Below are 18,512 nucleotides of genomic sequence, written 5' to 3'. Positions count from 1 at the left end.
TGACTGAGACTTTACAAAAACAACAATAATGTTATTGTAGTTAATGGTTTTTTCCAGGGAATTGTTTTTCATGTGGAGCTGATGCTTTTAAGGTAACAGTGTAGACTGCATCCAGCATTGTTTCCCCCCCCCCCCCCTCAATGAACTGCATCGTTAGAAAATAGAATGTGCCCCTCTAATAGTTTTAAAAAGTTTGTCTTTCCTATGTGCCAGCCTTTTAAATCCATTTCTGAAAAGTTGTACAGAGATCAAATGTTTATATAGCAAACAACGTTTTCCATTTAAATTTATGTCTTTTCATGAAAAAACAATGGTATCACAAAAATTGTTAGAACTCTAGCATTCACTTTAGGAAAGAGCCTACCTCTGCAGAGAGTATGAAGTCTCTGTGCATTTAATTCTGTACAGCCATAAAACTATAAAACGTTAGTCTGTACAAAAGGGTCATGGACATTATCTTGCCCCTGGCACATCATTTGACAGCTAAAGAAACAAAGGTGCAGAGAGATCTAAGCATGGTGGGAGTTTGTTAGAAGTGCAGAATCTTGACCCCGTTTTATGACCTACTGAATTAGAATCTGCATTTTAATAAGATTTGCAGGTGATTCAAATGTGCATTTCTGGGAGCACTGCTAAGTGATGTATACATAGTTGCTCAGCTGATTAGTAACTGATTTGGAAAATTCAGGATTTGAGTTGCCCTTTTAATGGGCCCTCCTGAAAAAAGTCAAGAGGGAAATTGAGGATATAATTACTGTCCAATAGAAGTTTTTGTGATGATTAAAATATTCTGTTCTGTGCTGTCCAATGAGGTAGCCGCATATAACTATTGAGTACTTGCAGGTGGTGCACCTTAGGGACTGAATTTTTAATTTTATTTCATTGTAATTAATTTATATTTAAACAGCTGCAGATAGCTAGTGGCTACCATATTGGACAGCACAGATCTGGGTGATCTTTACCCACATTAAATTTAAAATAATCTAAGCTATAATTTAATAACTGATTAGGCTCAATTTAATAATTTCCCTCTTCATTTATAAATTGGAGAGATGGGAGGTTTCTAACTACCTATTTTTCTAGTATGCTCAAATATTATTTTAGTAATTAAAGCAGTACCAATTTTCTGATTGATACTCCTGTGTTCAATAAAGTAGATAATATCAGTTACAAGAATGTATATTTTTCCTTTTGTCTCAATAAAATTATTTTCACTTGGACTAAAAAATTAAAAATAGCCGTTAAATAAGTGTTTCTTCATTATCTTGAGAGCTTTGAGGGGACAGTTATTCTCTTGGCCTAGTAGTACCTCCAGGCTTGTTGCCACTTGATAGTTGCCAGATTGATATGTCATTTGTTATTTATTCCAGGTACAGAAACATTGAGTGTTTCTTAACCTCCCACCTTATGCAGTGGGAAGATTCTAACCCTAGAGTACGTCAGACTGGCCTGTGTCCAACTTTTGACATTTACTATATGTATGATTTCAGTGAAGCTGCTTGACCCCGCCCTCCCCCCCCCCCCCCCAGGACATCTGTGCTCTTGTTTGCAAAATGAGACTTTTACATGGTAGTGGTTCTCCATAACAAATAATTTGTTACACAGAAAATGCCTGGCACTTAATAGGTTAATAGGTACTCAATAAGTATGAATTACCTTCTCTTCCCCTACTGCATAGCTTTTATAGCCTTCTGTAATTTAGTCTTATGCTTAAGATTCCAGCCAAGTTTAAGACATATTCTGGTTTTAGGTCGTGTTGGTTCCCGTTGCTCACTAGAATTGTGTGTCTTGCTTCATTTGTGTTTATTGCTTGTGGATTCCACCACTTGTGCTTTGGGTTCCTTTTCTTGACTTCTCAAGGACCCATCTCTCGTCTTCATCATAAATTTTCTCCTTTCTATTGGGTCATTGTTATTAGTATACAAATGTGCTCTATAGCTATACTGTCCAATATGGTAGCCACATTTCAGTTGTTCAGTAGCCATATGTGGCTATGGCTGTTGGCTACCATACTGGTTAGTGCAGATGTAGAAATCGCTGATAAATCCTCTCATGATTTCACATTCTTCTCCCCTAGCTATTACTAAATTTTGCTCATCTTCTTTTAAGCAAATTTTCAAGAGTTGTCTTGTATACTCTTTCCAGTTTCCATTGCTCTTCAACCTACTCCAGACTGGCTTCTAGTACCATCTCACCACTGAAATTGTTCTAGTTAAGGTTACCAGTGAGTTACATTTGCCAAATCCACATTATAGGATCTTGTACTAGCCTTCAGTATAGTTGACAACTGTTTTCTGCCCATTCACTTGCTTCTCTTAGCTTATGAGACGCATGGTCATCTTGTTTTTCTCCTGCCTCATACCTTGTCATACTTTTTTTGTGTGTGTGCTAATCCTCACCCGAGGATATTTGTTTCCATTGATTTTTAGGGAGAGGGAAAGACAGAGAGAAACATCGATGTGAGAGAATAACATCAATTGGTTGCCTCCTGCATGGGCCAGGGAGGAGCTTGCAACCAAGGTGGGTGCCCTTGACCAGAATCGAACCTGGGACCCTTTGGTCGGCAAGCTGATGGATGCTCTATCCACTGATCCAAACCAGCTAGGGCTCCATTGATTTTTAGAGAGAGTAGAAGGGAGGCCGGAGAGACAAAGAAACATCAATGTAAGAGAGACACATGGATTGGTTGCTTCCAGCACTCGCCCTCACCGGGGCCATGGATCAAACCCTCGACCGTGATGTGAGGACAGAAGCTGTAACCATAGGGCCACACCGCCTAGGGCTCTTGTCATGCTTTTCTAGAGGCTTCTTTCCTCTTCCTGCCTCTAAGTATAGGCATATCTTAGAGTTTAGTCCTGGGTGTTTTTTTTCCCTTCTCTTTCTAAATTCCTTCCCTATGTGGTCTCCTTCAACTTACTGTTTTACATACACTGTGCATGTGGATAATTCTCAAATTTATGTTTCTGGTTTAAACTTCTTGTTTGAACTCCAGACACGTTACTTAGTTGCCTGCTTGATATTACCACTCAGTTATCTAAATAGACGTTATCTAAATAGACTTAACATTTACAAACTAGAACCCTTTCTCCCATATTCTTCTTGTTCCAGTCTTCTCCATCTCAGTAATTGGAACCTAGGAGTTATCCCTGAATTCTCTGGGTTCTTTATCACTCATATGTACGCGATCATCAAGTTTTCTTGGTTTCCAAAATATCATTTGATTTTATCTCCTGTTTGACATATTCATTTCTACCAGCCTAGTCTCAGCCATCATCTCATGGGCCTACTGAAGTAGCTTTTAACTGGTCTCTACTTTCACTAAACTATCTTCAGTTCATTCTCTTCCCAGTCACCAGAATTTTAAAAATATAAGTTAAACCATACCAATTGCTTAAAGCCTTTAATAGTTTTCCTTATCGCTTAGTTACAAAATGTAGGATCCTGCCTCATGTGTTCTTTTCAACTTATCCAACCTTATCTCTCTACTAGTGCCCCGGTGCACAGATTTGTGCACATTGAAAGGAAATTAATTAGAAGGTGGCCTGTGGGGTGGGGCTGGGCAAGATGGGCCAAACATACCTTGGAGCCAACCTCTCATGGACCCTTCCCCGGCTGGCCGCTCCTGGGGCGGCACCGTGGCTCGAAGGGCGTCTGCGGAGTGAGCCGGGGTCCTTCCAGCAGGTGGGGTCTTTCTGACTGGCCTGCAGTGATTGTGCCAAAACTGGCTCTCTGACATCCCCTGAGGGGGTCCCAGATTGCGAGAGGGCAGTTCTCAGGTGGCGCACCCCAGAATCTGGCTCCCTCCTCTCTGGTTCCGGGGTTGGTCACCCGAGAACCGCCACTGCCAGGTCACCGCAGCTCAGCAGCTCCTGCATTGAGCGTCTGCCCCCTGGTGGTCAGTGTGCATTGTACCTACTGGCCAGTTGGATGGTCGCTTAGCTTTTTATATACATAATTAGTTCCCACACCCTTTCCTCAAGGTGCTGTGGCTACACTGGCATCTTTTCTTTTCCTTCAAAATACCAAGTTCTGTCTTCTCCCATCTCTTAGCAATGTTGGTACCTTCTCATTTGGGTTTCAGCTCCTTAGAAGGCCATTTCCCAGACATCCAATCATAACACTTGGCTAAATCTAAATTAGGTTATTAGTTTACTTGTTAAGTCTTCCTTAGAATATAAACTCTTTGGAACGAGGAGAACCCTTAATTGTCTTATTCTCCAATGTGCCATTAAACAGTGCCTTGCACATGTCAAGTGCTCAGTAAATTTTTGTGGACTATAAAAAATAATTTGATTCCTTTAAACTTCTAAAGGGAAAAAAATATACTAAAGATTGCATTGTAGTTAATGTAACATGATTCTGGACTGGGTTTCTTTTAGTTTTTTTAGCTTTCAAGTACATTATTGGTGCAGTGGCAGACACTTAGTAGTATTAGATAGGATCTGAGTATTATACCAGTGTGAATTTCCTGACTTTGATGATTATATTTGGTTATGCAGAAGAATGTCCTGTAGGAAATACACTTTTCTCTCAAAGGGTTGGGTGTGTGTATATGTGTGTACTGTATTTGTCAATTAGAAAATTACATTATTACATGAGAAAAGATCATGGGCTTTGGTTTAAAAACCTGAGATTCAAATCCCGCCTCTCTCACTAATGTGTGATCTTGAATGCATTATTTAAGGTTTCTAAAATAAACATCTTAAGACCCATTTTGCAATGTTGTTAGGAGAATTTAGTGTAAGAGTTTATGCCTGGCACAATGCTTCATACATAATACCATATATATGTCTAAAGCTTTACATATACATAATTCTTTTTTTAAAATATATTTTTATTGATTTCAGAGAGGAAGGGGGGGGGAGAGAGAGACAGAGAGAGAGAGAGAGAAATGTCAATGATGAAAGAAAATCATTGATCAGCTGCCTTCTGCACGCCCCATTCTGGGGATTGAGCTGGCAACCCCGGGCATGTGCCCTTGACTGGAATCGAACCTGGGACCTGACGCTCTATCCATTGAGCCAAACCAGCTAGGGCCATAATAATTCTTAATGAAGTTTACTATTATCCGTTAGTCTTTTAAAATGACTTCCTTTATAATATAAACAAATATGTTAAAAAGTTAATTGCTTTTATAATAGTTTATAACATGGGATAACTATGTATCAAATATGTTATTTATATCCTCAAATTAGATTTGGGACCATGTTCCACAACAATTTTTTAATATCTTAAAACTCTATACTTTTAAAGCAGAAAGTAGAGCACCTTGAAATTATTTCAGTTAAAATACATATATGTATCCTGATTCACTTGGTTAATTTCCATTTCCTTTAGAATTCTCAGTGAATCTATGGTTTTTAAATAGCAATGTATTAGTTTGTATGATTGATGTAAAAGTATATCAAAACTGCTTGGCAAAATAAATCAGTTCTTAAAATTGGTGATTTATTTCGTTTTTTTCCTTTCTTTACTCTCCATTGATGGACATGTGATTAAGTAAACATAACGATCAAAAAAGGGAGAAGGTATTTGAAGATAACCTGTTAGCCTTTCATTACTTACCATAGTCTATTTTAAATCATAAAGCTACTTCACCAGTACTATAAACCTTAAGATTGTATGATTCAGTTTACCCCTTTCTAGCACTTTGTGCTCCTGCTATCTTTTTATTTATTATTATTTTTTTAATCCTCACCTGATGATATTTTCCCACTGATTTTCAGAAAGAGTGGAAGAGAGAGGGAAAGACAGAGAGAAATATTGATGCAAGAGAAATACATTGATTGATTGCCTCCTGCACATGCCCTGACCAGGGCCGGGGATCAACCTTGCAACTCAAGTATGTGCCCTTGATTGGGAATCGAACCCTCGACCCTTTGGTCCATGGGCCAGCGCATTAACCATTTAGCCACACTGGCCAGGGCATAGTAGTTTTTAAAAAATATATTTTTTTTTATTGATTTCAGAGAGAAGTGAGAAGGAAAGAGAGATAGAAACATCAATGATGAGAGAGAATCATTGATCAACTGCCTCCTGCATGGCCCCCACCGGGGACCGAGCCTGCAACCTGGGCATGTGCCCTTGACTGGAATTGAACCTGGGGCCTTTGAGTCCGTAGGTCGATGCTCTGTCTACTGAGCCAAACCAGCCAGGGCCATAGCACAGTTTTTAAGTTGCCTACTAAGTACTAGGTACTATGCTCAGAAAATGTCAATAAAACTACTTAGTCTCAAACTTTTTATTTTAAAATAGTTAAAACAATGAGGAGGGGAATGGTGCTCTGGAAATTGAGGATCAGAGTATCTGAAGAATAGGGATTAAATTAAATTAGATTGGGGAAGATGGCAAAAGACAAGGGAAGGAAAATTAGAGAAGAGAGGACTATTAGAAAAGAGAGGACTCTAGCCAATGTGGCTCAGTGGTTGAACATTGACCTATGGACCAGAACGTCACAATTCCCATTCCTGGTCAGGGCACATACCTCGGTTTCAGGCTCGATCCCCACTGTGGGGCATGCAAGAGGCAGCCAATCATTGGTTCCCATCATTCTTTGTGTATCTCTCTCCTCTCCTTTCCTCTCTGAAATCAATAAAAATATACTTTTTTTAAAAAAGGGAAAAAAAAGAGAGGAGAAAGAAATGTTAGTGGAACAGGGAGGAATCTACTACAGTGCTCTAGGATTATGCAGTCTTTGAGATTAAATTTTTTGTTTGTTTTGTTTTTTGATCAGCCCCTGCTATACCTTAATGCCTAAAACAATGCCTGGCATATAGTAAGCACTTAATAAGATTTTTTTGAATAAAAATGTAATGGATGGATAGAAGAATTAAAGCTGTTTTACTCAAAGTTGTTCAAACATTTTGTCTTTTTCTGCTTCTGGGACCATGTTGGGATTACATTTTCCACTCCCTTGAAGTAGGTGTGACCATGTGACCAAAGGTGAATAAAATCTGAATAGAGTGAAGTCTATCATTTTTGGATATAAGCTTTGGGTACCAGTGAGATATTTCCATGTTCTCTTTGCTTTTGGTACATTTGAGTAGTAATGGTAGAGATGGTAACCGCTTCTACAGTTTGTGGGACTTGTTGCATGAGCAAGACTTAGTAAGTCACTAAGATTTTAAAAATATATATATTTTTATTGATTTCAGAGAGGAAGGGAGAGGGAGAGAGAGATAGAAACATCAACGATGAGAATCATTGATTGGCTGCCTCCTGCACGTCCCCTGCTCAGGATTGAGCCCACAACCTGGGCATATGCCCCGTGACCTCCTGGTTCAAGATTGATGCTCATCCACTGAGCCATGCCAGTCGGGCCAAGTCATTGAGATTTTGGGGGGTTATTTGTTACTAAGCTATCCTGACTGCTACAGAAATTTATATTTTCATCTTGTTGGACTCTTAGATGTCTAAAGGTACTTGAAGAAGGAGGCTATCTGCATATCTCCTGCTTGTATATTTGCTCCAATATTTCCTTAATGTTAGGAGAGGAGTCAGTAGTGAGGGCTTGGGCAAGAAGAAGATAGGAGAGGGGATGAAAGGTTATTATAATTATTTTTAAATTTCTAGCCTTAATTTTGTAGAAGGGATTGTTTTTTTAATGTGTAGTGTAGAGTGGTTGAACATTGCCCCTGTTTGAGTGCATCACTATAATACATGCTTGTGAAGAAACAAATCCATGAAATAAAAAACTTGTACTGTGCTTTCGTCAGCTTTTAGAATTGGAAGGGTCTTTAGAGATTATTTGACTATTCTGTTTATCTGGTCGGTAAAGTTCTGATATTCCAATATGGATACCCTAGAGTAATTAGCAACTAGATAAGAGCATCAAAGTAAGCATAGTGGCATTTATTTTATAACTAGTGACCCAGTGCATGAAATTTGTGCACATTAAAAGGGAATTAATTAGAGGAAATATTTTAATATTGCTATTTGCCCTTTCTCTATAATAGAAGTGTCAGAGATGAAAGAAAATTAGTAAAATGTATATGAAAATCTTCCTCCTGTCAGAGTCTGGGGTGCGCCATGGGAACCAGAGTCAAGTTCCTGCCCACCCACGTGCTCCTTGAAGTTGCGCGAGACCCAGATCTGGCTGGCCCCACCCCCATTGGGTGAGATCCAGACCCAGCTGGCCCCACCCTCATCATCAAGCCCCACCGGATGGGGGGGCGCAGCCTCAGGTGGCCTGGCCCAGCGCCAGGGCGGGGGGCGCGGCCTGAGGTCCCCTGGCCCAGGCTGGGAGGGCACGCCTTGAGGTCCCTGTCAAGCGCCTCCGGGTAGGGGGCATGGCCTCAGGTCCCCTGGCCCGGTGTCGGGGCAGGGGATGCAGCCTGAGGTCCCCCAGCCTGGCGCTGGGGCGGGGGGCGCGGCCTGAGGGCCCCCGGCCCAGCACCAGGGCGTGGAGCATGGCCTGAGGTTCCCTGTTAAGCCCTACCAGGCGGGGGGCGCAGCCTCAGGTCCCCTGCCCCAGCCCAGCGCCACGCAGCCTCAGGTCCCTGCTGATTGCTCATTAAGGCTCATTACGGGAACTTGGCCTTAGCTGTGGGTGCAGCCATCTTGTTACTGCATGATGGTCAATTTGCATATTCTGGCCTTATTAGCTAGGCCTAGACTAGAGGCCCAGTGCACAAATTTGTGCATGGGGGGGGGTTGTCCCTCAGCCCAGCCTGCACCCTCTCCAGGACTGCTGGCTCCCAACTGCTCGCCTGCCTACCTGCCTGATTGCCCCTAACCAATCCCCTGCCAGGCTGATCGATGTCTAACTGCCCTCCCCCGCCGGCCTGGTCTCCCCCAACTGCCCTCCCCTGCAGGCCTGGTCCCTCCCAACTGCCCTCCCCTGCAGGCCTCGTCACCCCCAACTGCCCTCCCCTACAGGCCTGGTTCCCCCCCAACTGCCCTCCCCTGCTGGCCTGATCACCCACGACTGCCCTCCCCTGCCGGCCATCTTGTGTCCACATGGGTTGACCATCTTGTGTGTTGGAGTGATGGTCAATTTGCATATTACCTCTTCATTGGATAGGATGGCCTTTTAAGGTCAGAGGAAATTAAAATGTATTTAGGTAAAGACTTAGGCAATTTAAGAAAGAAGTTGGAAATGGAAGAGAAGTGGTTTTTTAAAATATATTTTTATTGATTTTAGAGAGAGGAATTGAGAGAGAGAAACATCATTAGCTGCCTCCTTCACAACCCCCTACTGGGGATTGAGCTAGCAATCCTGACACGTACCTTGACTGTGAATGGAACTGGTGATCTTTTGCTGCATGAGAGGATGCTTAACCAACTGAGGCACACTGGCCAGGGCTGGAAGAGAAGTTTTTAAAAATTGGATACTTTGCTTGCTGCCGCTGTGTAATCATCTGTCTTTGACTTTGAAAGTTTAAGTAGCTAGTAGTAGTTCCTGATAGTAGGCAAAGCCTGTTAGTCTTTGGTGTTTTAATTTTAAGGTTCTCCCTGCCATCCCAGGTTTCTAAGATCATTCACTGACACTGATTTGCACTCTGGGGCTCTTTTAGGTCCAAATCCTGAGAGGGGTTCCTGATAACTCTTACGACTATTCTACATTAGGAGCAAGGGCTTTGTTAAGAATGCATATTAACAAACAGTTAAGCCGTAGCCTTTGGGCTTCTCTGCCCTAGAAACTTAGTAGCTTTAATGAGAGCTTGAGACTTGAATTTAGGGGAGGGTGACTGCTACAACACCACCTCTCTGTGCCAGGGTTAGGAGTCAGTCCTGGGTGAATATAAGTAGATCTCAACCTTTCCCTTCTCCCCAATAGCAGCTGGGGTTTTGGCTGAGAAGATGTGAGGCTGGCTGGATTCCATTTCACTCAAATTACTCAGTTGACCCTGGAGAAGAGCAAAATAGGCAAGAGCTGTTGAAGAGGGAGGAGGGGGAGAGCTGTCAGTGAGTTTGATCAGGCCAGATGACCCATATAAGCATTTATCCTGAGAAGATGCAGGGTGGAAGATGGAGGAGAGAACCAGAAAAGTAACTGTTATGCATAAGGCCCTCATCTCAAACTTGCTTTGCACATCCAGGCTCCCTTACTGACTGACCCAGGCCAAGTTGTAACTGGATAAGAGGGAAAGACTATCCATTTTCTATAGAATGGAGGTGATGGGACAGAGTGAAGTTATTTCTTTTGCATTTTATAACTTTACTTTATACACTTAGGCTTGACTCAGAGTACCTGTATTTCTCTTGGTCTGGGGGCTAGGCTAAATGACAAGAAAGCAGGAGGTAATTTAGGGAAGAAAGGAATGCTTGATGAGATAGTTGTGTCTAGTGTAGTTCCAGGAAACTGTCTTGCAAGCTTAGGAAGCTGATACCCAGCCTGGGCTACATAGAGAGCTTTTATTTCCTTCTTATGGTGGATCGCTGAAAAAAGATCACTGGTAAAGCATAAAGCCAACTTCAGTCTTATAAATCATTCTCTGTACTTCATTCCATTAATCAAATTGTTAAAAACAAAACAACATTGACCTAGCTAATTAAAACTTAGTGCTCTCTCTCCAAGCAACACAGTATCAGCACTGAGGTTGGTAGGAATGGGTAACATTTGGAGGTAAAGAAATGGGAAGGATGCTGGGAAGGGTCATTTTAAGTTAATGTATCATCTTAGTTTTCTTTTTCTTTTCTTGAAGTGTGTGGAAAGTACACAATGATGTGGAACCCCAGATCTTTCTTAAGTGTAAGCCTTGAATGTTGCTTTTATGAAGTAAAACATGAAAGATGGTAGAGAAAATGGTATAAATGGGACATTTCTAGAAGTTGTTGGTGTGGTTGGAGGATACTCTGACCAGTAGTTTGCTGGTATAGTTGAGTGATGCCAAGGAGCTGCATGATTGATGTGAAAGATGGAGATGGTTGGAGAGATCAGGATTTGGAATGGCTCCTAGAGCACACATACATCCTGATCTCTCTAATTAGGTCAGATCTCCCAGTGTAGGCTCTCATAGCATCCTGTGCCATTCCTTGGTGGCACTTGTGTCCCCTTTGCATTCTTCTTCTTCCTGTGTTACTTTATTGTCTCCAACCATACTTGTACTGGTAAACTTCGTGAGGGCAGGGCTCAAGTCTGTTTATAGTTACCACTAGAGGTCTGATGCATGAAAATTTGTGCAAGAGTGGGCCTTCCTTCCCCTGGCTGCCAGCACCGGCTTCCCTCTGGCACCGGCTTACCTCCGGGACCCGGGCTTTCCTCCTCCAGCCACCCACAGGCACCCGGGCTGCTTCCCTCCTCTGGCCGCCCACAGGCACCCGGGACCCCGGCCAGCTTCCCTCTGGCCCCGGCTTTGTCAGGAAGGACGTCTGGAATGACGTCAGGAAGGATGTCCGGTCTAATTAGCTTATTACCCTTTTATTATTATAGACTAGAGGCCCAGTGCACAAAATCGTGCAAGGGTGGGGTCCCTAGGCTTGGCTGGTGATCAGGGCCTATTGGGGCTGTCTTGCCCAGTCCCGATCAGGGCCAGGCCTGCTGCTGGCTGGACTGGGGGAGGGACTGCGGGAGGTTGGTTGACCGTGGGAGTGCACTGACCACCAGGGAGCAGCTCCTGCGTTGAGCATCTGCCCCTTGGTGGTCAGTGCACATCATAGCAACTGGTCGACTGGTTGTTCTGGTCCTTTGGTTGTAACAGTAGCTTAGGCTTTTATATATAGAGATAGATAGATTTTATCCCTGGTGCCTAGTATACTGACAGGCACATAATATATAAATTAGCAAATACTTGCTGAATGAGTGTGACTGATTTACTGGATCCACTTTATCATGCAGAGATATAATATTACCTCCAACTTACTGATTAAGGTGGGCTTACTTTTCAAGCTCCTGGTTGAAAAGATGCTCCAGTAGCTTTTGGTGTTAAGGATGTTGAAGAACTTTGAAGAATACAGAACAGTGAGGCAGATAACTGTGCAAACACTGTCATTGTAAATAATGGGTTCTCCCCTCTCCCCAGTTTTATTGGTGTAGTCCTCACTTTGTAGTAGAATTACAGTTTTGTTGTTAAATATTACCTTCTTTTTTAGAATGGTCTCATATTTCTGAAGTCTGTTCAAGGCTTTCAGTACTAGTATTGTCATCATCTGAATCCGTGAGGACTGCAGTTCTCAGCATAGGCACAAACTCCTACCTTTCCTGAGATGAATTTTTACCCACCCTCTACCCCTGTGAGTGCAGATCAGTCACTGAGATTTCTGAGAAGGTGTTTTCACCCTTCTTTCTGATCTGAGATGCTTGGTCTCACTAAAATTTAAAGAGGGCAGATGTGGATGGGAAGGGGTTGTTGAGGAGAGGTCTCACTCTCATGGCTGCAATTCCTACTATAGTGCTATTCTGTCAGATAATAGTGGTGTCATTTTTGACAAAGCGCTATTTGTGCTGGACTGTGATTGCTCTATTAGTGAACTAGAAGCTTAAGAGAGTACTTAAAGATTTTACTGTTCTTATGTTAAGTCTATAGAACTGACTTAAAAATGTGCATTTATAAAAAAACTTAAAACTTGAGCTTTAAGGAATTATCTATATTAGGGCAGAAAGGTAGGGGCAAACATTCTACTTCATGTGGAAACTAGAAATAAAAAAATTTCAGAAGTACTGGAACCTTTGAAAAATACTGTTTTTCTAGGATATTTGGTAGTATCTAGGAAGCATCAACAAGTATACAACTAGAAAAAATTAACAAGGGGACACATTAAAGTTCTTTAAAATATGAAGTATTTTTTTAATTCAAAAGTTAATTTGCAAACATTAACTTTTAAATGTTTTACTACAAATTGACTGACAAGCTACAGAATTTTTAGGAGTCTGCTTGTTTTCTTTTTTTTTCTCTGATTTCTGAGAAGCAGACAAAAATTTGCAAACTGAAGAAAACATCTCTGTTACAGTAAAACAAAGAAAGCTGTTATGCTGTTGCTGTCCTTCATAATATTAAGCAGATACAAGAAGCACTCATTTATTAAAAGAGCTCAGGGATAGTATCAATTTTTGTTAAATAGTCCCTGAGTTCTTAATATTATCAATTTCTCTTTCACACATAATTTTTCATGTTTGTTGATTTCTCAGAATTGAAGATTTGCTCACTTTGAGCAAGTGCTATATCTACACTAATAAAAGACAAAGATGCTAATCGACTGTACCTTTGCTATGCCCCAAGCCACGCCCACCAGCCAATCAGAGTGACTATATGCAAATTAACCCAACCAAGATGGCGGGTGGCAGCCACGGAACTGGAGCTAGCAGGAGGCTTGGTTGCCTGGGCGATGGAGGAAGCCAACCTTCCCACCAGCCCTGAGCCGGCTGTGGCCTCCGCTCATGGCAACAAAGTTTCAATTATAGAAGACAAATCCCAGATACCTGCTTCCAGCCAGCCTCCACTGGGAGCTTGGGTGGCTGGGGGTTGTGGCCAGCCTGCAAACAGCCATCAGCCCCTCACCCAGGCTGGCCACACCCTCATGGGGTGAGGGTCCCCGCTGGGGGACTTGGCCAGCCTGAAAACGGCCCTCAGCTCTTCACCCAGGCTGGCCAGGCATCCCAGGGGGGACCCCCACCCTGAAGGGGCTGTGGCCAGCCTGCAAACAGCCATCAGCCCTCACCCAGGCTGGCCAGGCACTCCTATATAATAAAAGGGTAATATGCAAATTGACCCTAACAGCAGAACGACTGGGAATGACTGGTCACTATGACACACACTGACCACAGGGGGGCAGATGCTCAATGCAGGAGCTGCCCCCTGGTGGTCAGTGCACTCCCACAGGGGGAGCTCTGCTCAGCCACAAGCCAGGCTGACGGCTGCCAGTACAGTAGTGGTGGTGGGATCCTCTCCCGCCTCCTCAGCAGCGCTAAGGATGTCCGACTGCAGCTTAGGCCTGCTCCCCGCTGGCAAGTGGACATCTCCTGAGGGCTCCCGGGCTGCCAGAGGGATGTCTGACTGCCAGCTTATGCCCATTTCCCCAGGGAGCGGGCCTAAGCCAGCAGGTGGTCATCCCCCGAGCGGCTCAGACCACGTGAGGGCACAGGCCGGGCTGAAGGACCCCCCCCCTCCCCCAGTGCACAAATTTTTGTGCACCGGGCCTCTAGTATTTTTTATATTCTTGTATTTCCACATGTAGAGTATGTAGGAATATGAAGCAGGTGAGAAATTAAGCCAGATTATCTGTTGTACAGAAGCTTTACTACCGTGAAACAGCTGATGTGTTTGAAAGTCCTAGTGGTTCTCTTAAGTCACGGCTGAAGGTGATTGGAAGTTGTCACATCATGTTCAGAATGGGTTGCTTTATTTCATACTTGATACAGTTTCTCGTTGTCTTTAAATGATTGACCCTTTTCCTAGCAGTTTTGGCTCATTGGATAGAGCATCAGCCTGTGGACTAAAGGGTCCTGGTTTCAATTCTGGTCAAGGGCATGTACCTTGGTTTCAGGCTCCTGGTTCTGGTCGTGGGGCATGCGGGAGGCAACCAATCAATGCGTCTCTCTCACATTGGTGTTTCTCTCCGTCTTTCCCTCTCTCTTCTACTCTCCCTAAAAATCAGTGGAAACATAACCTTGGGCAAGGATTAACAAAAACAAAACAAACAAGTAAATGATTGACCTTTTGAATAAAGGAATATTGCACCTGTGCCACCTTTTAGATCAAAAGTCAGTAATAGTAACCCTTTCCATTTAGGGATTAGGCTGTATTACTTGCATATACATTTAAATGGCTACTACATTGACCTTCTAGTTGTTTCTTAGACATGAGACACTCACCTTCAGTGCTCACCCCTCAATCTGGAACACTCACATAGCATCCCTAAGGTCCACCCACTCCCATACTTCCTCCTTTAGAGCTTTGTTCCAGTACCACCTTATCAGATAGGCATTCCCTGACCACCCTCCCTGCCCCCTTTTGTAGAGTTGAAGAAAAGAGCATTTTCTGCAGTGGTAACTATTCTTTTTTCTCATCTCCTAGGTTGTATCAGAGTAAGATGGACGGTAGCTTTGATTGTGATTGTGGTGAGCTGGAGCCACCTGATCACTAACAAAAGACATCTGTTAACCAACAGCTGCCAGGGCTTCCTGTTGAAATATACAGCAACAAAGGAAGACAAGAAGCAAAACGGAAATAGTGCTTACCAGCACCTTAGAACGATGCTGCTCAGGACCAGTCCAACACTGAATGTATCTGCACTGTGAGGAGAATGTTCATAGAAGCCTGTTGTGTGCATATTTATTCACATTTTTGTTAAATGTTAAATCGTTTAGCACAGTAAATCTGAGTGCATAGTATGTCATTTCATTCCGTTTGAGTTTCTCGAGTGTTTTCTTTAAATGTCTGCAGAGTTGCTGCCCCTTTCTTGAACTATGAGTACTCCAATCTTTTTAATTCTCAATATGAGGAGAGCTTTTTGAGCTTTAAATCCAAGGGGAACTCAACGGGCCTGGTTGGCATATGCAATGAACATCAAGAAACCATCTTGCTGTGGAAGCAAAATTGTTTTTCTTCTCCCTTTTTGAAAGATCCTTTTGATGCCAGTTTTCTTCCTTGTTTACACAGTTCAACAATTCGAAAGGAAAAGGCAATAGTAGGGTTTCAAAATGGCAGAGAAATTTGAAAGTCTCATGAACATTCATGGTTTTGATCTGGGCTCTAGGTATATGGACTTAAAACCATTGGGCTGTGGAGGCAATGGTTTGGTTTTTTCTGCTGTAGACAATGACTGTGACAAAAGAGTAGCCATCAAGAAAATTGTCCTTACTGATCCCCAGAGTGTCAAACATGCTCTACGTGAAATCAAAATCATCAGAAGACTTGACCATGATAACATTGTGAAAGTGTTTGAAATTCTTGGTCCTAGTGGAAACCAGTTAACAGATGATGTGGGCTCTCTTACCGAACTGAACAGTGTTTACATTGTTCAGGAGTACATGGAGACAGACTTGGCTAATGTGCTGGAGCAGGGCCCTTTACTGGAAGAGCATGCCCGGCTTTTCATGTATCAGCTGCTACGTGGGCTCAAATATATCCACTCTGCAAACGTACTGCACAGAGATCTCAAACCAGCTAATCTTTTCATTAATACTGAAGACTTGGTGCTGAAGATAGGTGACTTTGGTCTTGCGCGGATCATGGATCCTCATTATTCCCATAAGGTATGTGGAAAGCCAGCTCAGACAGACCTTGATTAATGTACATCATTAGGAATATGTACTTTTGTATTTCCTTTATGTATTGTGGCAGAATTTTTAGTTATTTATATTAAATTTTACATAATACAGTACCTTTTTACTTTTTATCCTCACCTGAGGACATGCTTAGAATCAATAATATTTTAGGATTTCACAATTATGGTTATTTTTTGTTTGTTTTGTAGATCCAGGATCCTTTATGTACTATTCTTCTGCTAAAGTAAAAAATTAAAGTATATTTTTATTTCTTTTTCAGGGTCATCTTTCTGAAGGATTGGTTACTAAATGGTACAGATCTCCGCGTCTTTTACTTTCTCCTAATAATTATACTAAAGCCATTGACATGTGGGCTGCAGGCTGCATCTTTGCTGAAATGCTGACTGGTAAAACCCTCTTTGCAGGTTAGAAAGTTAAAATATATGGGGTAAAATTTCAGAAAGAAATAATTTTGTATGTATCTATGAAGAAATACTTATCTAAGACTTAAAACAATTTATTAGAGTCTGGAATAGTAAAATGTAAAGATTAAATGGTATTTTTAATATTTTAAAAGTTGAGAAAACTTATTCACATATTCACTGAATTGTTTACTCAGTTAATTTAGTGAGAATTATAGTGTTCTGCCCTGGCTGGTTAGCACAGTTGGCTAGAGCATCATCATTTTATGCTAAGGTTGTGGGTTCAATCCCCAATCAGGGCACATACAAAAAGCAACCAAAGAATGCATAAATAAGTGGAATAATAAGTCAATGTTTCTCTCTTTTTCTCTCAAATCAATACATTTTTTAAAAAGAATTCTAGTGTTCTTTTGTATGTATTTCTTAAATATAATTTTGTATTTCTTAGATCCATGACGCTTGTTGGTAATCTGTGTCAGAGATACCTGAGTTGCCTAGTTCTGTCAGTTTTTGTCACTTCCTGGTGACATTTTTTAGTTATTACTGAAAATCTAGAAATTCTTTCTTTGCCTGCCCTGCCCAATCATCCCTGTTGTTTGAGCTGCCATATCCTGTTGCCTGCCTACTGTGATCTTTCAGAATCAAACAAACCAACTCAGATATATTTTGCTGAATTTAGTGCTATGAGGGAGTCTAAAGTGTGTGTGAGAGAGAATTTAGTCAAGATGGGAAGAGACAAATAATCCATGGAAAACACCAACTATCATAAAGAAAGTTTTGAGTTGGTATAAAATTACTTAGTACAGACTCTAAAAGCTACAAACCTAGAGAAGCTATATCAGTAATGGCTGGAATGGAAGACATAAAGGAGTCAAAGGATTTTTCACTATATAGGAATAGTGAAGAATTTTGAAAGGTGAAAAGAGAGAGAGAAAAAGTGATATCTATTTATGGATATCTGTATAAATAAGGGCATGAGCCTGGTATATATGAATCAATGAGAAAAGTTTGATGAAAACAAGGTGTAATATTTATGATTGGTTAAGTTGGGGCCAGAACACTTAGGAAGTAGGCAGAGGAGTTTCCATTTGAAAAAGTAGGAAATAGTAGAGTACTGAAGATTTTTTGTTAGAGAAGTGATGTGTTGGTGATTTGGGTATTTTTCTCTATTTTGACTTACCTTTTTTCCTCTGTAACCAATGTTAGAGTGGGCCTCCCACCATCCCCAGTTTGTATTAAGAGCAGAAGGAAGAGAATGGAACAGAGTCTGCTTACAAAAGTAATAAAAGAAAGATTAGGGTGCATAAGAAAACTTTATTGAAAGGATGATGTATATAAGTGCCCTTAAATTTTTTTGATACTGATACTTATAGCACTCAGCTTACCTAACATTAACTAATCTATTGGAATTTTTCCCCCCTAAATTTATCTGGAATTTCTTTCATGATGTGTGATAGTGATTGAATTTCATTGTAGAAAACTGTGAGAAAATACCAGTGATTACTGGAAATGAAATTGTTAAGTGGATTGAATTTTTTCTGAGGAACAATACTGTAATTACAAGTTATATTCCAGCATATATAAAATAATTATTTTATTATTTGTTGTTCTGTGACAAATTATTTCAAAACTTAAGTGGCTTAAACAACAAAGAATTATTATCTCACAGTTTTTAATGAGTCAGGAATTAGTGAGTGGCTTCGTTACCTGGTTCTAGCTCAGATTTGCTTAGTCAAGATGTTGGTTGGGGTTTCAGTCATCTGAAGGCTTGCTGGGATAGGAGGTCCCACTTCTAGATTGCTTACTCACATGACTTTAAGCAGGAGGCTTTACTCAGTTCCGACTGTGGGCTTGCTTGAGTATCTTCACAATATGGCAGCTGGCTTTCCCAGAACTAATGTCCAAAAGAGAGAGCAAAGGAAGTTAATGTATCTTTTTTAAGG

General features: G+C 41.6%; 1 protein-coding gene across 4 annotated transcripts in view; it reads left to right on the top strand.

The window, feature by feature from the left end:
• The window catches only part of MAPK6 (mitogen-activated protein kinase 6), a 34,069-nt gene that overhangs the window by 3,725 nt on the left and 11,832 nt on the right, over positions 1-18,512 (top strand). For all 4 annotated transcript variants that reach the window (XM_059701177.1, XM_059701152.1, XM_059701172.1 and 1 more), the window contains exons 2-3: positions 14,955-16,135; positions 16,428-16,572. In XM_059701177.1, the coding sequence (XP_059557160.1) occupies positions 15,581-16,135; positions 16,428-16,572 (700 nt within the window). In that variant the 5' untranslated portion in view covers positions 14,955-15,580. The remainder of the gene's footprint in view (positions 1-14,954; positions 16,136-16,427; positions 16,573-18,512) is intronic.

The sequence above is a fragment of the Myotis daubentonii genome, chromosome 1 (assembly GCF_963259705.1).
Source record: "Myotis daubentonii chromosome 1, mMyoDau2.1, whole genome shotgun sequence".
NCBI classification, from domain to species: domain Eukaryota; kingdom Metazoa; phylum Chordata; class Mammalia; order Chiroptera; family Vespertilionidae; genus Myotis; species Myotis daubentonii.
Note: the sequence above shows the minus strand (reverse complement) of the source record. Positions and strands in the feature narration are given on the sequence as shown.